The sequence below is a fragment of the Bombus bifarius genome, unplaced genomic scaffold (assembly GCF_011952205.1).
Source record: "Bombus bifarius isolate JDL3187 unplaced genomic scaffold, Bbif_JDL3187 scf7180000008013, whole genome shotgun sequence".
Taxonomy (NCBI): Eukaryota; Metazoa; Arthropoda; class Insecta; order Hymenoptera; family Apidae; genus Bombus; species Bombus bifarius.
Genome location: NW_022884389.1, coordinates 50,830 through 75,387, shown reverse-complemented (window position 1 = coordinate 75,387; position 24,558 = coordinate 50,830). Strand labels below are relative to the sequence as shown.

The following is a 24,558-nucleotide window of genomic DNA, read 5'->3' as shown; positions in this document are numbered from 1 at the left end:
ACGTCTGTTATTAAGAAACATTAATGATTACGCCTACGGAGACGATGAAACGCGAAGAAAAGTGGAGAACTACAGATAATAAAAGTGTCAAAAGACTGGGAGCAAATCCTGCAATTGGCGTTTGATAAATTGGCCTATCATCGTGCCTTTCATAAACAACAAATTGGTTATATCTATCAAAGTACTATTAATTTAAAAAATAGGTTCAAGTTACTTAAAGCGTGTTCGTTAAACACGGAAACATGAAAAGCGTGAAACACGTTTATTCGTTCAACGTTCTATTCTTAACTCAGCTTAGCTCAACAGATGTTATTAATTCGTATCTTCATTGATATACAATTTTATTAATTACCATTTTTATCGATATAAAACAAGCGATTCCAAGAGTTCGGTTTTAAGTATCTAGATGTAAATTACGCGTTTTCTTTGTTTTTATTACAAATAACTAATTTTTACACTATATTTTATCATTACAGCGAACATTATTAATATTTTATAGATGTCATTAAATCTATGATGTATTAGCACCTTATACAACGATACATAATTTATACTTATTTTAATATTGCAACGGTATAATTTATGAAACAATATAAGGTACAGTTTTCTCTACAAACATAGCTAAGAACAATTGAGAAGTGAATAAAAATGTATTATAAAGTAACGTATTAAGATAGATACTCATCGTTAATACGTATTAACGTCAGAACTTATGAACCATCAATTTATTTATTCTATAAAAGGACAAAAGATTGTGCCTGTATGGCAGTATGAGAAATGCAGAACTAAAGTAAATTATATACTTGCTCTCTCGATTTAGAAATAACTGTAACCTCTTTCAGTAATTTCACGATAGTTTTCCTTATATCTATCAGGGCTTTCTTATTCCTTTGAGTAAATTTCAGTATCTTTACTATTTGCGTATCCGATATTTAGAGTTTCATTTACGAATACCGGCAAGTTTAACATTCCGTTCAATGTGTCAGAAGCAACAAATTCTCCAACCTGGAAGGCGCTCGAACTCTACGAGCATTAAACGATCAATCGAGTCAGTGAACCAAATATACCGAATGCAACTTACATGTTTGGAACTTTGGTTTTGGAATTGCTGTATCAATGATTCACTATGTGGACCGTGATATCAAACTCAATCGTTATCTCAAAACATCGACAGTTATCTTGTAGTTTCGTTGAGAACACAGATAAAATATAGAATGCAGATAGAACGTTATTCATTTGTAATGTTTAGCGTATTCTTATAATGAATATTCGGATTTATTATTTTATCATTGTAAACAAATTTTATTAGAAACAGATCTTCGACAACGATTGACCACAGTTGATGTTAGAACTTCGATCAATGATATCCTTTTACTTTTGTTTAATTATTTTTATCGATAATATCAATTTTCGTTGCGAAATTATTTGTTCATTTACTTGTTCATTTTTAATCGGTTACTCAATTATATTCACAACGTCGACATTTCAAGATATGATAAATGAACGATTATGAAAGCATTGTATCAATGTTAAATAACATTCAATTGTTATAATAAGCAATGAAATTTTATTAGCCAGAGTTGATGTCATTGATTGTTGTTAAATATCATTTTTAAGATCGTTCATAGTATAATGAATAAAAGATAAAGGATAATCAATCAAATAAAAAGGAAACAAAAGAGGGAAAGAGCTATTGTTGCCGTATCCAGCAATCTTCAATTGGCATATAAAATTCAGGAAAGCTTAATGTTTCTCTGTAATAAAAATTTGATCAGAAATTTTATTGTCAATAACTCACTCTTCCATTGAAAGAAGTTCTTTTTATCATCACCAAGGTTTCATCTCCTCTCTCTGCTGACGAAATCCATTTGCCATTTTATGTAACTTCGTCTGCTTTTAACATCGATACTTTGGCGTACCTCTATAAATTGCCATAGGAGCTGACATTTGACACAAATAGAAAAAAAGGAGAGAGGTAAAATAATGCTGAACGATCCGTCTAAAGTTTCCCTCTCAGGAATCCCCAAAATTTATTTTCAAATGCTTTTGCATTTTTTAGAAACATTTACAGAAATAAAAGTAATTATGTACATTGTGATTCAAATATACACAATATATTTACACATTATTTATACATTATATAAACGATCAAGCAAAGTCTCATTTTTTAAATGTTCGGTAATAGAAGCAAAAATATATATATTTAATTCCATAACTTATTAAAAGGACAGTTTTGGTATTTATTATTTGGAATTTTGTAATTCGTATCTTAACTACAAAATTTTTAAAAATCTCTGAAAATACACGCATAATCGAAATCCCACCATAGAGTTTCTTCAAACAAAAATCCTAACTCTGTATCTTGAGTATGGAAGTTGTATCTCTTTCATCTGATAATTATCCAAGCAGTTTCATTAAAACCATCATATTTTTCCATACACTTTATCTACCAGGTTTTCTTTTACCCGCTACTGGAAATTAAAGTTTAACGCACTGTAGGTATATTCATAGTTTTCATCTTAGTAAAACTCCTTTCTCATATATTCTAAAAATTTCTTTTTCTCAAAATACCTGCATAATCGTTACGTTCTTGCCTGCTGCCACTATATTTCTAATTTATACCATAGTAAGAAATTTTCTCCTTCTGAAAATGTATATACATAATCGAGAAGCGATCCAAATTTTACCATAGAATTTCTCCACGCGTAAAATCTACCAATCCCTGTGCTATCATGAAAATTACATATTTTCCATCTGGTGACTATCCAAGGAATATCGACCACCATTGAACACCAGCCAAGTTAAGAGCTCCACGTGCTGTCAACATTCGTAATTCCGAGTAGAGTGGTTTCTATCCGCATTGGCTGTCGTTTAACGGTTAACGCATAGAAAGGAAGAAAAACGGGCAGAAATAAACGGAGAAGAGGAAAAAAAAAAAAGAAAAATAGAAAGAGATGAGATAAAATTATATTTTATGAACGATCGGTTGCGGCCGATGATTCGTCGAAACACCCCCGGGAGCCGATGTTTCGCATGAGAATTAAGGTCATTGCAGGGGGACTCGACCGTTAATTTCATCTTCTTCTCTGGCAAGCGACGAAGCGTCGCGGCGCCTAGCATCCCACACAAGCTCACGCACTGATGCACGTGCACATGTGTGACCCGGTTGCGCGTGCTGCACTATCCCGAGCCATGTACTTTGCGTTTGCGTTCCGCAAAAGGGGATGGAGGATGGTTTATTGATCGCTCGAGGAAGAAACGATTCTGCGTCTCGCGTCTCGCGATCATCGCGAAACCCATCGGTTGCTATCCGTCCACCTTGTTCGAACCAGTCTTTCTTTTCGTACTTTTCTACGTGTGGCGAGTCATCGTAGCCTTCCCGTTGCTAGTCGAATGACGTTACAAAGATTATGAACGACCAGATGAAAACGAGGATTTAACGGAAGATCTCTCGTTTAAGATTCCTCCCTCAGAAAGGGCTATAGCAACCTGACAGTTTCAAAAAATTGAACTGTTCTCTTTCAGTCTCTTTATCCTAGTTATTCTCCACGAATCTATACGATCCAAAGTGGACATTGTATTTCGATAGAAATAAGCTGTTAAAAATATAGATGGTTTCTAAATATTTACTCGTCAATTATCTTCGTATCATTATTCATCCGATATATATTGAAAAAAGGGAGATATCTGAAGAAATACAAACGTGAAAAAGAAGCGAGCCAGGATTAAAAATATTAGGTGTCAACAGATACAAATGGTTTGTTCAACCTTCAAACTCCCGTTTCCTTTCCGTTCCTACGATCATAAAAAGTCTTGAAAAATCCCACGTTATATCTTTGATAACTGATTCTAGTTTAGAAATCAAACAGAATTTTTTATTTCCAATCTGCTCAAACGATCGCTATCTATCGATATACTATCGGAACAGGTTTCAGATACAATAGATATAACTTCGTTATTTCGTCGAATGTTTCTTTGAAAAGATTGGGAAAAGAAAGCGATAAAACTACAATGAAAGTTCTGAACTTTTCGTTTAATGCTTACCTACGAAAATTTAAAACTTGAAATTAATAAAATTTATATTCCTAAACTTTATCTATTTTTCAAATGTCTCAGGGTAATTCGTCTCTTTAGGAAATCACGTTCCCCGTATTTTCCGGGGGATGGAAGAGAAATAGACCTAATTAAGAAGAGATTTTATTACACCGAGGACATAACTACGTTGTTAGACATTATCCCTGTAACACTCGGAAGAAAAGGCAATATTTCGGTAGTTTCGTATCCGATATCGTAGATTTCATTCGAATTAATTGAGACGAATTGAGTTGCTCAAGGGAGAAGTAAATGTTCAGCGAGTTAAATGTAGGTTAGTTCTAGATTAGAGCTGACTGGACGGAGTTTGGAAGACGAGAACTCGAATTTGCGGAGAAGTTACTTGTTGCGACTCGTGTTGCGACTGATGTATGTACGTCTATTCGCATTTTCTGTTCTCGCTGTTATGTTGAATGTTCCGTTATGAGGAATTTCTGCTTATCTGATCTGTTGTTAGGAACTGTCTGGTATGTATTAAAGTTTCACAATAATTCGAATAGCCTTAACATTGTCGGGACGTATGTTTTCTTTCAACGATGAACGCAATAATACAATAGTACAGATTATAACATACTGAAGTTTGAAGTATGTGTTAATTATAATTGTTTAAACGAGATACGTAATTCTATTTATAATGAGATCTTATGCATCAATAGATCTTAATTAGAAAAATTATAACGATTCAGTCATTTTCATAAAATTATCTTGGGTCATATTATATCTCTCGTATCATTATTACTCACATAAGAGTTAGAGTAATTGTTAGAACATTTTTCCAAAATCTCTTAATTTGTTTCTTGAAACACCGTTGCTATATTTTTCATTCAAGAAACAGTATATATATAAAAACAATATTTTTTTTTAATTTCATAAGTGTTTGGGACGAACCTGAAAATGTACGTAAGAGTTGCAAGGTATTTATAATATTTAGTGCAATCATCTTTAGCACAAATTGTGTACATATTTCAGATCGCTATTCGTACTGCATACTAATTTTTTACTCGGCATAACTACTATATAAATCTTCAGATTGGTTTCAAATTTTACCAATGTAATCAGGGTAGTCATATTGTATAGTCATATAGCACACATAAAATTATGTTTTCTATGTTCAGTGTTCAAATATATTCGTAACTAGATACTTAAGATCGCTTGTTAGTTCAAGAGATATTTATGTTTGCCGAGGTATATGTTACACCATAACGTTAAAATAATTTTATTTTCGACTTCTAAACCACAAATATATACTTTTCTCATTTCCTTATATCGTGTCGTTATAACAGCGGAAATACGTATAATTTCAAGGAATTAAAATTATTTGCTCAATTATCAATTTACGAGACAATTGTTTGTATCTTTTTCTGCAAGATTTAATACATCGTTTCACAACAAATGTAAAACTTCCTGCGAGAAAAAAGGGGATATTGCTATTGTGAAGGCATCTTAAGGATGAACGAGATCGTCAACATCGTCAAACGTCCTTTCACATTCGAAGACTTTCAATTCAACTCTGGTACACAAGTACGCGTACAAACATCTTAAATCGTACTTGGGAAAATGTACAATTTCTCCGCGTTACTTGTTAGGACTCTTAAACGATAATTGGATCGACATGAAAACTCCAATTTTTCAACAATCGCGAATAGGAGAAGCGCGCTCGAGACAAGCAAGATGAAACGCAGTTTCGAGACAATTTATGCGCGGTGCTGATCTACATGCTTTAATAATCGGAAACTGTTGAATATTTTATTCGACTAAAGAGATAAAGTGCCTCGAACGGGGACGCGCATCGAACAAATCGTATTTTTCGATCGTTAAATTACGTAGAACCGAGTATTTTTAAATTTATTCAATTGGAAACTGTGAAAAATTTATATGGCCACGGATCGTTGTAAAAGTTGCTTTTGAACAGGACTTTTCATCGATCGCTACGAAAAAGTGGCTGGAAAACGATACTTAGTCTGCAATTAGTGCAATTAGAAAATAAATTGGGTTGGTACTTTAAATCACAACGTTTTCAATCCGATTACTATCGCGTCTTTGTAAAATAGTATAGCGTTTTTATTTTATATTTTTATTTACGACGATAGAACAGAAAACTATAATTATTTAACTAAAACTATTTCTTAATAAATTAATGTATTGCAACTAGAACGAGTATATCGATACAATTAATCAACTGATAACGACTAACGACGACTCACAACTCATGTTAACCGACGACAACAACCACCTTTTTCGCCAAAGCGTTCCTTTTAACGGTTTCTGTACTTCAGAAATATGATCACGTTCGCTTTCCGATGTACTTGCTTTTCCGAAAAGGCCACTTTCACCACAACACTTTCATGTTTTACCTGTACTGTAGTTCATACTCCTTACAAGTGCATCGAATTTCACACGATTGTTTCACGATACTACGATAGAAAATTGGAAAAAAGGCGCCAAGGGTATAGCTATTAAATAAAACTAAAAAATAAAGAAAGAAAAGTATGACTGGAAAATTTGTATAACGAGGAATTACTTTTACTCGGTTCATAAAAGAAATAACTTGTTAAGTAATTAAAAGTAAATTTTACGATCGGTTCGAGGAAGAGAATATCGAAGAGATTTATTGTAATTCTATAAGAAGATAGCTAAAAAAATGTATATGGCTACAATCCAAGGCGAAAGTAAATTGAACAGGATTTGTCATAGACCAAGAAAAAGTGTCTGCCTTTTTCTTTTATTTATAATTGTTGCCTTTGAAAAATAGTAAATTTAAACAATAACAATGACGAAAGTGTGTGTAGTTAATAATTAAGAAAACAAAAGAAAAAAGGAGAATGAAACGTCTTTATAGCAAGGGCAATGATCTTCTTGTCAATTTATAAAAGACGCCTAAGAGATTAGAAGGAAACTTTATAATCACTTCGCAAAAGAGAACGTCAAAGATTCGACGCGATAATCCATGCAGATTTACAACTCGGTTACAACTTTATTCCAACAGTTAAGTACATGATTTTAATAATTTGAAATTACCGGTTAGACATGAATCTTAATAACTTATTTCCATAATGTTTATAGTTCTTGGAGGAACAATATCAAAGTAGTTAGAAGTACCTCGTTTTTCCATTAAGTTACAGGTTAGTCAAAGTCGAAAGATCGATAATGCTATTGAACAGCCTGTACAAAGTGTTTAAATATGACGTTATCAGTATTAGTACAATATGTCCAATGTTACAGATATAATGTATCTTTAAGATATTGTTTGACTGAAAAAGCAGAAATCATGCATATTAACAACAATTTGTTTATATCTCGTTCAATCTTGTATTTTTCTAACGTTGGAAAAGTAATTAGATCGAAAGAGATCAAAAGAAGAAAACACATTAATCGTATTAATAGGTAGCGATGTAACGTTGTCTTTTATATTTCACAGTCGAGCCGAGCACTTCTAATAAACGGATTATATACAAATATCGAGTATGATGGCTTATTTGATGTTTTAATCGAACGGCGAGTCGATAAAAGAGCAGAGTATCGCAAAATGCAAATAACGCAATAATTAAACATTGAGAGACACACTCGAAACTTTTGGTCTGAATTTCTGTGTAATTACTCTGCACGGTCCTTGTTTGTATCGTTTCTGTGTATCGAAAATATAACTTGTGTATTTCAACGAAAATTTGAAATATATTCCGAATTTTACGTGGAGGATTTTAATTAAAGTACATATTTGTTAGTGTAATTATGGTTTCTTTCTATATTCTGCAGGACTAAAAAAGTAAAAAGTATAATGGAACTTTAATGTTATTTAAATAATGTTATTATTTATATTATATAATTCAAATATAATTCATGCATCGAATTTGTAATCAGTCTTAATATTTTGGAAATTTGTATTTTATAGAGAGTATGAAAAATGTCGTTCGGTATTAACAAATTAATTTCACAGGGAACGTTGTACCGGTGATTTAAAGAAATTATTCCATTCTTTATCAACTGTATGTACTCAGCCTCTTCCGAAATTTTCTCTTATTTGTGTAACACTATACATAAACATTCAAGTAGCACGGCGCGTGAGAGATTATGGCTCTACATATTTGTTTATAATAATGCAATACATATATATTGCATATATATATATAATATAAATTACTATGAATTTTACACATACGAAGATTACAGGAGAAAGCATTTTAATGTCATTTTATCGCTAAAGAATAGTATTTTGATGACACAGTTGGCAATCGCCTACAAAACATTTATCAGTTCCACGAAAAGCGTGACGACTCTATTATTGCAATCGTATGAGATTCGATCAGACAAATAAAATACCATGAAATCCGCATTCAACTCGCGCGTGAACTTGACAGTCCTGGGTATCGCTCACCGCGATACCGATCGGCTCGATTCGATCGAAGAGAAAGGGTTATCGTTGTTTACGACGGGTAACAGAGGCACGAAGATAAAAATCTTATCCGCGAGCCTCGTGCGGGGTGAGTCTCTTCGGGCTTTCCCTATTGGAGCTCGACCTACATTTTGGTTACAGCGCTGGTAAATATAAACCTGGCCGCAAGCCGGAGTATGCTTCCTCGCTCGCGATTCGCGATAAAGAAAGTTTTCAGCAAAACAATCGGCCGAAACGCCGGGTGTATTCGAAGAACCGGAAGCGATGTATACGTTACTGCGTTTTCGCCAGAAACACGGCTCGAACAATGCGCCATTGTCGAATTTCTGTCACCGGAAATTGAATCTAGTTCGTTCGAACCTGGGAAATTAAACATTCCCAAGGGAAAGCCGAAAACTTTGAATCATGCATGGAATTTTCAGCGCACCCTACCGTCGAGTTAATTTTCACATGAGAATCTTTGGCAAGATTGGCTGGCGCATCTTTTGTTAGTTGCTTTGGAAATAGAGAACTCTCGATGGAAGTTTGTTAGGAAACACGAGAACGAAATATAGCATGAGAGTTTGTTTTCATCTATCGCTACTCGTTGGAGAACGTTTGGATGCTATTTTTTCAGTAGATTGATTATTGGAGCCGATTTAATGGAGTATTTTTAGTTTATTGATTCTTCCATGGTATTAAATAAAAGTGACCGGTGTTTACGCGTAGAAGACTGGAGAGGAAATTCGTGTTAATAAATGGAACGGAAGTATACTTTGTTTGTTAAGCAACTATAAAAAGAGCTTCTCTTCTCTTAAATTCATGTTATATTACGTAACATCCTTTTTACCAGTTATGCGTTATCCACCTTCTTTTTTAACACGCAATATTAGGATTTTTTATACGTATATTATTTTTAATGTTCAATCTTTAATATTAAGCGTTCGCGGAGGGACGCGTTCACGGTAGATTGCGTCAACGAGAGTCGTAAATTCTCGTTACGATTAGATAATCGACGCCGCGAATTGGTCGATTCCCTATTTCGATTATGATAATAAAGGTGGTTGACTGATTATAATACGTACTTAACAGTACAGACGTATTCTCAGAGACGTGTAAATAGTAATTTACAACTGATTACTAATCAATGATCAAAAAACAGTCAAGACATTGATCAACGGATGAAAAACCAGTCAAGATATGTTGACTGATCTAAGGATGACAAGTTCAGTGACGATGATGTCATAAAGGAAAACTATTGCTGGGGGGCAATCACCGGTCGCTAGCGGATGAAAATGACCTTTGAACGACCTTTCCATATTTATCTGATTGAACAATAACCATAAGGACCGTCTCGACTCAAAGATCTTTTATAACAGTTATGGACTTTAACAGTAAAATAAAAATGCTTAGTTTTATGACAGTTCCTTAGGATTATTGCGGTCTGACTAATTATATTTACACGGCTAGTGACCGTCTTAACCGTGGGATGAATTCTGGTTTATGTAAAGACTCACCGGACGGTCGCGACGGTTAATTACAAATAATTGTCGTACTAGTACGCTCTTTTCTTATCACTGTTGTCTGTCTCGAACGAAACAAACGATACAATTTCTCTGAATTAAGCGAGCTTCCTCGCATGGATCGACGCGAACAAAGTATTACAATAAAAATCTCGTTCTTTATTAACGTCTTAGTCTCGCATTTTGTTATCATCGAGAAGAGATAAAACAATCTTTTTCAAAAAATGGAAAGTCACGAAGTTTCGTTAGGATTCGAGAGGATAAATATATCCAGATTAGAAAGGAGCTTAGATTCTGAATAGAATTAATGAGATTATACGAATCAATATTGGGATAAAATATGAATATGCAATTTTCGTCGCTGATCCGTTAACAACCACATCGAAAAAAGTAGGTTGAATAATTTCAAGAAAGAAGAGGAGAACCAATTTGTCGATCCCGTTCACGATCTAACTTGTAAATCACGAAACAGAGAGGTTATATTTAAAGGAAGAAATAAATTACTTTAGAATAGTAAACCATCTGATATTCGTTCGGCATAACGTCGAATATAAAGGTGGATCGTGTTCGAGAATTGTATCACGCCAACACGCGATGTTTTAAGCCTTGATTCTCGGTTGAATCTATGAACGTTCTCTGAGAACAGTATCATGGTTTGCATTAACAGAAATATCCATGTGAATTCTCGTAAATAGGGAAACGAACTTAGGTTCTTCCTAAGGTAACATGCTGCATATCTTCTGCTGCGATTTTAATTTTATCAAACTTGAAATTCTTTTCGAGATGTTCAAAATATTGGTTTTAATTAACTTGTTCAAATATAGATAATACGTGTAAAGACAACAGATAAAGGATATATCTACGTCTCTGTTGATTTTGGATTTGAACGTCATCTTATGACCAAGAAAGAATATATTAACATAAAATAGCTAAAGGTGGAAGAATCAGGATCAATTAATTGTCGAATTTTTGTAGGAGAGATTTTTGTAAAAGATTTAACTGTTAAGAGAAGCGGTAGTTTAACGTCTTTCAACCTTTTAGTGCTCTGATCAATAATAATATTTTTAAAATTATAAAGGGACTGGAAAAATATATGTTTTAGCCTGAAATAAAATGAAAGGACGATTTTGATAACGTAGAATTAATTAACGACGTACTGAACTTTAGAACTGATCTCATAAAAAAATAGAATGTTTCGTTGTAGTCTTCATGCGTAATTTCGCGTAATAGAAAAATACACGATGTGTACACGATGAAAACAGCGCTCAATTCAAAGTCTTAGCTCATTTACAAATGGCCAGCCAAACATACAATGGAAATCTAAAAATTTCTTTTTTTTTTTAGTAATTTGTACTTTTGTACAATTTGTACAGTTTGTCTAGCTGGACATTTGGTAAATTTTTCTAACTTAATTGCTAAATAATATTTCTTCCGTGAGATCAGTGGGTTGGTTTCTTTTTAGTCCTCTTTCTACGAGAGTTTTGCTCGCTTCAGGGACAAGATGTGTTGCTGTTCTTTTCTTGTATATTTCTATGTACCAGCCCATTTCTTCTTTCATCGTTGGTATTAAGTCTTTACGTATATCCTATTTTAAAAAGTGAAAAATATACTGTCTTAATAATTCCAAAAAATCTTTCAAACGATGCATTGACAAATAGTATACTTGGATAGGTAGTTTTATGGATAACTAAAGGCAAAGCGAACAGGTTTTACGTGATATTTTCCAGGGCAGATTTAGAAATGTTTAATGTATCGAAAGTAACGAGAGACATAAACTCGTCATTTTACGTTATAAAAATAAAGACGTTGGATTTTATAAAAACTACACTCTCAACGTCGTTGCTCGATAACAAAAGGAAGAAGAATAACGGGAGAAAAATCACTCGCACGAGAAAAGATTATTTTGGTGCCGTTAGCAACTATTTTACAAGGGCACAGGAAGTATAGAGAGATTTCTAGAAAGATATGTCGCGGCGACGTGCAATTTACAAGAATCTTCTCTTACGTACGCCCTGGGAATACCAAGAGTAGAAGAGCTTTGTCGAATGTCCATTAAAGGAGCCACAACAGCGTCGTCATGGGGCTTCCAGCGAAGAAACGAGGGCACGAAGAAACGAGGATTACACTGCTGCGTCGGTGACACTTACAGTGTCTCGCGGAAGTATTTGAACACTTACAGAAATCTCTTATGAATATTGTATGTTGTGCTTCACGAAGATGAACACTTTGGAAACATCTTATAAATATGCATATGTATGATAACCGACGAAAGTATCTGAACAGTCAGAGAAACTCTCTATGAACATTTTGAAATTTTATCGTCTCTGTAACGGAGCACGACTGTCTTGATTATTGTTCAACCATTCGCGGAGAGACGCATTCGGCGTAGATCGCGTCAACGAGAGTCGTAATTTTCATTACGATTTGGCCGATTTCGGCGAATTGGTCGATCTCCTATTTCGATTAGGATCATAGAGGTGGTTGAACTGATTATAACACTAAAGTAATGGGTCACAATATACACTTTCCTCCAACAACTTTGTAGATATAGACAGGTACCCACGTGTAGACGTAGTCTTAGCGACGTGTAAGTTGTAAGTTAAACTGATGACTGATTAACGAACGGAAAAGCAGTCAAGACTGTTCTACGGATGATGAACGAGTGAAGTTCGGCGACGATGTTCTGGCAGAGAACAATCGGATTTATTGATGGCAATTTTGCCTAGATTGTTTTTAATTGGATAAGAAAAAGGTTCGTAGGTCGGGCCGCCCCGAGAGAAAATTGCTAGCGAGAGACACTGTATGTGCGAAAAATAAAATTTCCTGTACCTTTCCGAAGTGGACGATAAATCTCTAGAGAATACTTTAACTAGAAAGATACTTGTTTGGTCTGAATCACCTTAACTATGAAAATGCCAAGATTCATGATGGATCCTTAAGATTATTTGAGGGTACGCGATAAAGGTGTGTAGACATCTGACAGTTATCTTACCCGCGGTATGGAGCCTGGTTTGAGTAGAGAGTCATCGGATGTAACAGTTATATTGGCAACATTTAAAATGAATTTGAAAATGTTGTACGTAAAAGTTACACGATATGTACTGAAAGATGTATATCTAGTAAAAAGTTGATAGCAACATGGATAGCCATCGTAATAAATGTTGAAGACAACGTGAACTTTTGTTCCACTGGATATCGAGGCTTGTTAATGTAATGGACAACTGACACGCTAAATATTTTACACTAATTATCCTGTAGCTCCTATGTACATTCTCAAATCTGATGCAAACTGTAGCAATATAATTCTGATAATCGGGTCTGGTTACATGTGTTAATGAAATTTCACAAAGTTTCGTACAACGCACGTAACATGTTCATAAAAACTTTTTGTAATAACTGTCCGAGTTTTTTCGCGAGTCACTGTGAGACCGAAATGAAAGAGATGGGTTGTTTCCTACTGCGTCAGCCAGATTTTACGCTATTTTTTAGAGCTTTCTAAAAAGGAACTCTGCCACCCAATATTTGCTGCAAAATTTGCATGGAAGTTGGAATTCGTGAAATGGACAAATATTCGACGCGTTCGTAGAAAGAACGAATTCGTTGGAAATTGGAAGCATTCGGGAAAATTACAAGTATTCACGATACGTCGCCATTGAATTCAGGCATGTATATATGCTCCTGAATGGATTAAAAACACATTGAAGCAGTAGGTCAAAATACACGGCTGTCGATGAAACTGCTAGATTACGAGTATGTTTCTTTAAAAACGAAAAGTGATTCTCGTTTACGAGCGAGTCGCGATAAAGTTTGAAGGAAAGGAATAAAAAGAATATGGGGCGTAGTATATCTTCGGATAACATCATACCGTGGTCTTTTTATTGGACTTTGAAAATATGTAATTGTATAACTTGAATTGTATTTTCAAATTATCGTTACTTGATCTTCGTTCCATTTTGTGTAAAGTGTAAAGTGATTATTACACTGTGAATATTCCTGCATATTAGTGCAAAAATATACAAAATGTCTAAGATATAGTACTTTTCATGACATCCAGTCTTTTGTATTTACTGAAATATTGATTCGCATAAATATCCGCGGGCTAATCATTATATGATATTATATGACAGTATAGAGCATCTAAAAGAACTGTAACTAATATTGTGTATAGGGATACAAATGAACAGTTGTGTAAATCAGCTCACTGCTAGTTTCATAAAATAATATCTCGCATTTATTATTTAAAAAAAATTCATTATATTTTTTAAGTCATGCAAACGTATCATAGCAAAGAATATTGTTATCTAATTATAAAACTAAATGGATGATACTTTTAAAATTTGGAACACGTAACTAAATTCGAGTTCTGAAAATCCTGACTTGCATAACAATGATTTCTATTATATAGTATATTATACTAGTAAAAATTCCTTCAGATATCGTTCTTAGAACGTAAAATGAGAAATCTACCTCTAGGCAGAATACCTTCGCACATTATTGTAGAGTTATGAAAATTTTCCGATGTAGTTCTGTTATATTGGATCGTCGAAATAACAAGTTTCTTTAGAAAACATAACGCGAATACAGTAACAAAAGGAAATGTAAGATTCAATTCCATTTCTCTTCTAATAAATAAGAATATAAGGAATTGATAAGGAATAAGGAATTGAAATTCCTATGGGGAAATGCATTTTTACTCTGACGAAAGGAAAAATATCAAATTTTTAACTTACAATCAAGATTATTACATATATAGAGCGAAATTCTCAACGAATGTTGAATAATTATTGTATATAATTATTATTTACTATACTATATAATCCCTAGAGTTTTTATTAGGCAATTTTTCTACCATACTTGTAATTTATAACGAAACGAAGTTTATGCGAATTATCAAGAATGGAACTTTTTACGATTAAAGTAGTATGCTTCGTTTAACTTAAAAAAGAAAAACTATAAAAAGATATAAAGGAATTAATACATTAAAAAAAGTTAATGTTCATATAAATTACATGTGAAATATTTATACGTATATGTATCAACATTCTGGAAGATTGTAAAGTTGTTAGGAGAGTTTCATCTTATTTATAGCATCTATGGGAATATCGTTCTTCTACCTTGTACCTCCAATGATTATATAGAGCGTGAGTCACGCAACGCATTACGAGTAAATATCTTCGTAACTACTTCGGAAATTGTAACAAATGTTGTCACTGACTACTGGATATTGCTTCCTACAAGTTATGTAATTCCTCTATATCGTTCTTCTATAACGTAAGAGTTTTCAAAGGAAACATCCAAGATAAAATTATTTGTAAATTCGTATATGTACAAATTCCCCAAATAAATTTTTATAATTTCTAAATTGTCGAAACAATTCTCAAAATAACAGGATTCCCCAAATAAATTTTTATAATTTCTAAATTTTCGAAACAATTCTCAAAATAATAGAATGTTATTCTATAATTAAAAACTGAGTGAAAAGAAAAAAAAAGATGAACGTGCTTATATTCAGTGTATAATAGAAACTATATTTTTACATAACTTCGAATAAGAATTTTTTACGTTAATGAAGATTTTACGTATTTTCAGAGAAGATTTTTAATATTTTCGTTTAAACTTTAGAGAGTTCAGAGTATTCCTTCAGACATCCTTGTCTTTGCGTGGGAATTTTTACTCGTTTCAATAAATTCTCTGTGTAAGAAAAACGTATTATAAAATTACGATTTTTACAAGCAGCAAAACTGTAAATAGCGTCATTGTAAATCTCAAAAAACACAGACAGAATCTTAAATTACTTGTTCAAATACGTATGTTTGTGTTTCATAAATTAGAATCAAATAATACATTAAATCGAAAATAAAATACGTGACATACGTACGGACATATTTTTTTACTAAAGGAACGGTTCAACTGTAAAGATTTCTGAAACAACAAGAGATAGAAACATAGAAGTTTGTTTTTACTGTTGCCACGTTTGCTATACGTCCGCTATACCTATTTTATTACACTTGCAACACGTCCAAAATTGTAAAGACTATGACATTGAGAAGTTACTACGAAAGTTTTAACACACCAAAGTTCTTTCTATCTACAACGATACAATGAAGTCGCACGGAAAGGTTCGCAAACAGTGACAGTGAAACGAAGGTTATTTCGAAATATGAAACATCACATTTTTATTACGCCTATCACAGTAAAGTTTTATATTTGCGCTGCAAACACACGATGCACTTTTATGCCGATAAACTAAAATATGCTCATTTTAAAGAATACTCAATTTTTGTACGAGAATTTGAATACTCTTATAACTATCGTAAATTTTAAAAGCCAACAGATCGTGACAAATGAAGCATAAAGTTAAATACTCAACGATGTGACACCTTGGCACTTACATACGTACATAAAGACTCACGTCACATTTTATTCGTCTTCTAGCTCCTAAATTTCCTTAACGACTGGCATTTACATTTCGAATCAATTTTGGATGATATTTCATATTCTTATCACGTAGCATACAATGTGTAATGTTTTCTCTCAGAAGAGTAGAATGTTACTTGTACAAAGATGCGAGAGCAAGTGAATAAAATGAAAACGTTAATACAGAAAACATTTAATCTGCTTTTTCTTAAATCTCATTTTTATACTTGAGACGCTGTTGATCTTTTGAAAAATTAATTTGCCAAATGCAATTTATTCTGTACTGACAGAGAGACGTATATTACTGGAAAAGTCGAGAACAAACACGATGTTCGCGTTATTTTCATTCCACACAGTAGTTTTACATTTTACACCTGGAAATTTTATTATACGCACATTATTTGTATTATGTCTTTACTTTATCGGATTCTAATAAATTTTCGTCGTATTAATTAAATTACGCAGTTTTACTTTGATTAAAAAGGAAAGATACGGGTGAAACGCGATTTCGTTTTTCGAACTGAACTTTTTCATACTACTTCACCGGAAAAATTACCCGCGGTAACTGTCCTACCCAGCTTTTTTTTAAATGTGCCGTTTTCGACCGTAAAAGCAAGCATAATAATGATATTACGACGAAAAGGAACGTCAGAAACGTTTTTAACCTTCCTTCAACTTAATTTCCCCTAAAGTAATATTCAATATATCAAATTATTCTACACGCAGACACACATTCATCCTCGTTTCACGTAATTTCTTTACCGCGATTTCGCGAAGGGAATAATTTTTTACGAGATTCTTTGAAATATAATTTATGACTTGTATTTTAATCGAGATCGTAAAAGAATATTTAATTTAGAAAGTTTAGTACAGGTTTTTCTACTGAAATCAACGCGAAGTTATATTTATATTATTATTATAAAGAATATTAATTTGGATATCAAATATACACGATATTAATGTTCATCTGTAAATGAAATAAGTGAAAAAGTATTAATTTATGTTGCGAATTTAAAATGTTTGGGATATAAAACATTTGATGAAATAAAAAGGAATTATTTTTTTATCGTGGAATAATATATCAACCTTCTTGAAATAATATATTAGTCGTGCATGATGATTTTTAACACACTACGTGTTTATAACATCACTTTTACTCGATCCTTTAAGAAATTTCTATTGATTTATTCATGAAACACCGAATCTACTTTGCTTCGATACTTTTTATTCTACTCTGGTGCACTTTGGTAACTTCTTTACTCGATTAAAAGCGTCGTAATTTATATAAATAATATAACAGTATGTTGAAACATCTACGCTTTTGCTTAATGAGAGAAGAGAAACTTGCCAAGAAAACTTGATTTACGCTCACACGTGTAACATTATTTTGTCGTAATTCACGTAGCAAATACGTCGATTCGAAGTTAGTCCGTGGTGACTTGTCTCGATTTGTATTTGTCAGCCGGACATTAGTCTGTAAATTGGTCAGCTTCCGGAACACATATCGAACCGGAAGTCGAGTACACGTCAACGGGAGAGAATCGTACGCCAGAGCCAAACTAATTAGAAATTCTAACTAGACGACATCGGTAAATTGGAGCGGCAACTTTCGCACCACTTTATTTACGCAAAATATGCGAAACGAATAACATGTTTCCAATGAATATTCGTTGTAATATAAAACATGGAACGCGTATTAATTAAAATGTAACAACGATTGTGATTGGATTTCGTGCAAGCTATCCATTGTAATGCTTATACGTAGGCACGAGCAACAGAAGAAAAAAGGAAATGAGGTGTAACAGAATAATTAAAAGTTCCGCACAATGGAGCCTCTGACCTACACTTTCTGGTTTTGCGAGTTTTAACAAAGAGAAAAAAATCTTCCGCGTAAGAACTGAAAACGCCGAAGTAATCTTTTATCTTTGCTTGCACTAAAAAGAAGGACTGTAGCAGCTTCAAATTAAGAAGATATTCATCTCATCTCCTTTTTTCCATGTCGCCGACCATCACGCCGTTGAGGAATCGAGCAGAGACGTGCAAGAAGAGATTTTCACAGGTTCAACGACAGCGGCAGGAACATTTTGGTAATTCATTTATTGCGAAAAAACGTAGCGAATTTAACGCGGCGATTCTATCGCAGTGCATCCTGTGAACCCTGTGAGCGAACCTTGTACAGCCTTTAGAATTGCGAACGTATCTAAGCGATCGATAAAACCCGAAAACGCGTAAAAGTCCACGGAGACGAGCATCGTCGTCGCCAAACTAGAAGCACGATAAATTCCCTCGAGTACGAGCAACGTATACGCTTCGAGAAACAGGAATCGACATCGTTTCCTGCCTTCAATAGATCGTCGACTGTATTACTGCCTCGTTATACGATTATTAAACGTCTGAAAGATCCTTTGCTTTTGTAAAAACAGCATTACACCCGGGCGTGCGAGTCCAGTGCATGTGATCGAACGCATAGAAAGAACGTACACGTAGAGAAACTAGAAATTAGCGAGCAACGAACGATTCTTAGCGCTTCAAGTTCTAACGAACCCCATCTTCAAGATCGCACTGTACAAATTAGCGATGCTCGTCTCGGCGTATCGGCAGATTTGCCTAATTAGCAATTCAATTAGAAATTCGATCTTTCGAAGAAAATCGAGTGGAAATTCGAATAGAAGAAAAGAACGAGCAAAAGACACGGTAACACTCGTAGTCAAAGAAATAGAGAGAAAGAGAGAGAGAGAGAGAGAGAGAGAGAGAGAATGAGAGTTGTAGAGGATTGACTGAGCAAGGGTTGTCTTTCCGGTGTTGCAGGATGCACGCGGTTGGATTGCACTCGGCGCTGGCCATCAAGCGTCAGAGAAAACGCCGGGACGAGCAGCGTCGTGCCCGCGAGCGTCGTTATAGCGCGCAATCGGGCGAGAGCGGCCTGACGTCGCCCAGGGCTTCGACCGGTTCCTTGGATCAACAACCGAGACACCATAAAACCGGACATCCGAATCGTTCTGCCGGCCAGGGTATGTTGGATTCGAAGGTGGTCACGTCGGTGGGAATGCTTCACATCGGCGTGGTCTTCCTGGTGTTCGGTGCTTTTCTTCTGATGAGTGGCCTGTTGCCGGGAGATCTCGCTCAATGGGGAACCAAAGCATCTGGAGGCTGGTGGAACGAGCTGGTAGCCATAGGTCTGTTCGCTATCATCGTCGGCATGTTCCTCATCATTTTGAACAGGGTGATCGCGAAGAAAGAAGAAAACGACCTGGAAGAGTACGTGCAAAGGCAATTAACCAGGTCCAAGTCGGGACACAGACTGGAGAGAGACGCGGAAACTGGAGGATTGACCACCAGGCAAGCCAGAAGAGCGAGGCAACTGCAACAACAGGCAGCTACCGCTGCAGCTATAGAAACGGAGAACGAGAAAGAGTCTACTTCTCCACCGAGAAGTCCTCCGCCTGCTTATTCGCCGCCACCGACGCTCAACGGAGATCACCAGACTGCTCAGTCCGCCCTATACCTCGAACAGATCACCGAAGAGGAGATTATCAGTGACCGCGTAGAAACGTCGACCACTAACAGCCTGAGTCCCGGTTCACCGAGCGAGACCAGGGAATTATTGCAGAATCCTCGCCATTCGAAGCAAAACGGCAACCCTCAACAGGTTCATCGGCCGCTTTACGTGTCCAGGATTTAAATTACGAGGGAAAGTTCGGAGCCCGTTCTGGCTTGAAGTTTGTACGATCGCGAGGATCTCATATATATCGGGAACAAACTTGAGTAGGCGGTTTCTGCGACGGCGACGATGATGACAATGGGGCGGCGTTTTTACAATGTGGTATCGCGAAAGTTTCGATCAAATGGGTAACATCTTGGAAGCCGTAGTTTATCGATGGAATTTGTAAATGGTTTTGAAATTCGAGGAAAGGGAAGAAAGGGTATGTAGAAACGAGAAATTGAATCGTCCAGTTAAGAGATTTTCTTTGGAATTAATCATCGATTACGATGAACTAAGATACACGAGCCAATATCGATAGTCTGTTTTTCGAAGTTATCGAGATTTCGTCTATTTCTTGTAGCAGCCGTTTAAATTTAAATATCTCACTACTGTCTTACAGCTGATTCGATTCTTCCCGTAAGTTATCAGTAACGAGGGATTTTTCTTCCAAAACAAGGATCTCGTCGTTAAACGTTCGCAAAACCTGACCAATGGGACCAAGGTTTCGTGCGTGACATAAATTTTCTTTGAACCACCTAAACAAAACGCAACACTATCATTCATCAAATACGATAAGAGATTATCAAAATACGATTCGTCAACGAAAACATTCCCGAAACAAAATTCATTGTTCGACATGTCGAGCGTTTAACAATTCCATTAATCGAACTCTACGGTTCAACCTTGCGGATACTGAATGAGGGCAATCGACCGTAAAACAAGCAACTAATCGAAAGCATCTCAATCGAACTACTAGTCGACGAAAGTGTAATCTACATAGTCGAAAATGCAATTTCCCGTGCGCTAATTTCGATTCGAACACAGCCGCCTCTATCTCCTTGAAAGTTTCGTATTCTCGAGGAATCGAGTTTCACAGAGCGTATTCACCGAGCATTCCACTTGGCGCCGAACGCGATTCTGCCCCGAGCAATTTCCCGTCAGGAAGTCCAGCGGGAACCGATACCGGCTCGTGTCTACTGGGGCAACGTGTTTCTTTGTGTATACGCTTCGGTTGTTACAAGGAAAGGGAAATTTAACAAGATACAGAGAGAGGGAGAGAGATACAGAGAGAGGGAAGAAGAAATCCTTCCTAGCGAACACTCGGTAGGAAATCAATTTCCTCAACGAATTACAGCGGTGGTGAGATCGTTATTCGTGACATTGTCGCTGCTTGTAGAAAGTGATCGAGATCTCGATAGTTTCAGCTCAGACTGTGAGCTGAGAAAGTTAAGTTTCCCCTGTCACGGTGCGAAAGGTGCAACGACACGTGTACAGTTTTTGAATAGTTTCCTTATAGTTGTTCAGACCTGCTGCGTTCTTTGCATCATTTTAGATTCGAATTTAGATTGAGTAAAAAAGGAAAAAGAAAAGAAATGATTACTGGTACGCACGATGTCTCGTTTTAACTTAACGTTGAACATCTTCGTGAAATATCGCAAATCTTTTTTATGTGATCAATGAAAACAAGAAATATAGGAATTGGGGAATCGCAGCAGGGTCAAGAATGAAAGTTTTTATGACACGTTAAGGTTAATCGTGTGGTTAATCGTTAACCTCTGGAGGGATACTGACACATATTTGTGTATTTAGCTTTCTTCTTTATCAAAGTATCGATCCAAAAGACAGTTCAAGTATGAAAAATATACGCGTACAAAAGGTAAGGACAAAGAATAAGGAATGTCACAAAAGAACTTTATTACGAAAATTAAGTTTGAATATCTTGGTATACTTGTCGAAACAAACTTCAACTATATTCGTAATAAAATTCGTAGTATCGTGAAAAAGCAATTATTTCATATCAAGTTAAATACTATAGAATACTGGGACAAAGTAAGAAATGTCCAATTCTGTTATTGTCGAAACAAAAATATCCACCAATTTTACTAATATTTAGATACTTTGTTCCTGGCGCTCGTGTTATGCATGCCGCTTTATTATTTAGCGATATGCAAACATACAAACATGCAGACTTTCTGTTTTCTCCGACGAATCTCCGACGAATATTTCTGTAATTCTAATTGCGGTTGCTAGCAACTATTAGTCGACAATAAATAAATAAATAACAGTAATAATTTCTGTAATTCTTCGTGTTCTAAGAAAACTTCTAAGCGCCAGTTGCCGTCATCAAAATACGCCACATCACCTTGAAATCGTTTAAAATAGACACTTCCTATTCTTCTTTATCCTTGTCTTTTGTACGTGAACAATATTACCAATTTAGAAATTATTACATTATTTCTCTTCAAGAAGAATAACGGTATAGAGAGTAATTATCTTTCATCGACTTCTAACATCAGCAAATCCGTTCCTGAGGAGGTTAACTCGCTTAATGACCTCGACTTTTCTCGATGATGAACATACGGAAGAGCGAAAGGGACGATCCGAAAGTTTGCGGTAGGAACCACGCAAGCAGGAAAGCTATTCGTCCATCGAAGCTTCTGGTCAGAGTTGCGATTTCTCTCTTTTCGAAGAAAAGTTCGGAGAAGTAGCGGAAGTTCTCGACAGAACCGATTAAATCCTCGTTAAGTATGAGGAAATAAGTAAGAGCGAGGAGTCGATCAAGTTGTCAGATTTTCCAAGTTCTTGCGTGGTACTGTCGAGGACGCGAAAGGAAATATTTTCGAGGCCGTTCGTGGCAGGCTTTGAATCGTGCCATATTATCGAGAATATGACAGGATTTATGTCTTGCGTACGATGGAGGTCCTCGTGGTGTACGTGTGAGGCGAAGAGTATGCGAAGAGTACCATGGAGAAATACCATAGAAACGTATTGGTTCGCCATTGAAAGAGGAAGTCGAATAATCAGATTGCGTTTCATAACCATAAAACCACATAGACTTTCGATTATTACACGCTGTGTTATATACATTCTTATATATTAACGCGATACGGAACGAAATATGATACTTTAGATCTTAAAATTTCACTATTATCGGATGACATATTTGTGGTCCTTTGGATTTCGATAGTGTTTGTTCCGAGGTTTCGCGAACGTTTCACTTCTCTTCTTCTGGACAGAATTGAGACTGAAGTTACGATGTCACTGGATATTTGTATGCTCGCGGCGTACAAAGATATGACACGTTTGAAATCGCATTGAAAGACAATTTGTCTTTTCCAACATTGAAATTTCATTTGGAAATCATAAAAAAGGAAGAAAATTAGTTTAATCTTGTTTCGTAACCAAACTGCAAATGTTCATACAAATTCACTTCTTTTTCTGAATATTATCGAAGAAATAGAACGTGAACAAAGATACGCGTCATTTTTACTTTATTCAAGATACCGTTGGACATTATGCGCATTCTTGTACACTTTTGCGTTTCTGAATCTGTCATAAATGCACGAACTGGGATACAGAACCGATGTAACAGAATATCCTGGTACACGAAAATTGAATTCAAGATACGATAAAATAGAATTCTAACGATAAGTTTTATATGTTTGTCCGTCCGATTTTTTACATATTTCTAAACAGATCTTGTCACTGTGTATCTCGTAGCTCTATAAAAATTGAAAATTTTACTGTGGTCTTATAGTTATGAGACGCAGTTTATAGAAAGGGAAGGATAGAATATCGCCAAACGCGAAGTTATAAAACCATGCACTCAAGGACCAAGATATAATTAATTCGAAATGATTGAGATAGACAATTTTAAAGAGGATCTCGAAAAAGACGAAGATGGAATAGAAAAATGACGGGCGGGAAAGATGATACCGCATGATGGCTGATAAATATGTTTGTTCGGCCGCGGGATATCAGTAATTAAATTCATCGATTAATCATCTATATCCGAAAAAAAATTCAATTTAATAGACGTGTAAGAAACTATACAGAGGTTTTCGACGCCAACATACTCATATTATACTTTAATATTTAAATTGTAAGTAAAAACGGACCCGAGATCGGGACTACGCGTCTTTAGAGAGTACGATTTGTCGAAAACGAATGTCCTTTAACGTTTAAGCATGTCGTTCCCGATATCGATGGTCTGATATCAGTCATTGCATATGCAAGATCGTTCGCGTTCTAATCTAATTTCACGATTTATCCGGTCTGACGAAGGGGTAATAGGATTATTAAAAAATCATTTCGGTTTCGTGCGCGTATAACATTTATCGACAGAATGAATAAATAAGTGTATCATCCTGCCATTCGTTTTATTAGGTAAGTCGTCGCGTAGCAGATTTCGTTTTGAGGCGAACAAGGTATCAACAAGTCTGTAACTTGTTCCGTGTAAAAAAGTAAGAACTATTTCGAATCGATGCATATCTCTATTATTCTTTTTTTTTGTCATTGTATTATCGTTATTATCAGGGTACCATTGCACAATGATTTATTAACTCAGTAATATTAGCAAATTGAAGTGTCACGAGTTTCTCTTCCATCATTTTATAATTTTCCGTGAAATAATATGATCAGATAACATGTAATTTGTACAATTTGCGTGAACA

At 35.2% G+C, this 24,558-nt stretch overlaps 1 protein-coding gene across 1 annotated transcript in view; it reads left to right on the top strand.

Annotated features, from left to right (window-relative positions):
• The window catches only part of LOC117206903, a 51,987-nt gene extending 28,080 nt beyond the window's left edge, over window positions 1-23,907 (top strand). The window contains exon 2 of the mRNA XM_033446603.1: window positions 19,210-23,907. Coding sequence (XP_033302494.1) covers window positions 19,211-20,083 — 873 coding nt within the window. The 5' untranslated portion in view covers window position 19,210 and the 3' untranslated portion in view covers window positions 20,084-23,907. The remainder of the gene's footprint in view (window positions 1-19,209) is intronic.
• The last annotated feature ends 651 nt before the right edge of the window (window positions 23,908-24,558 follow it).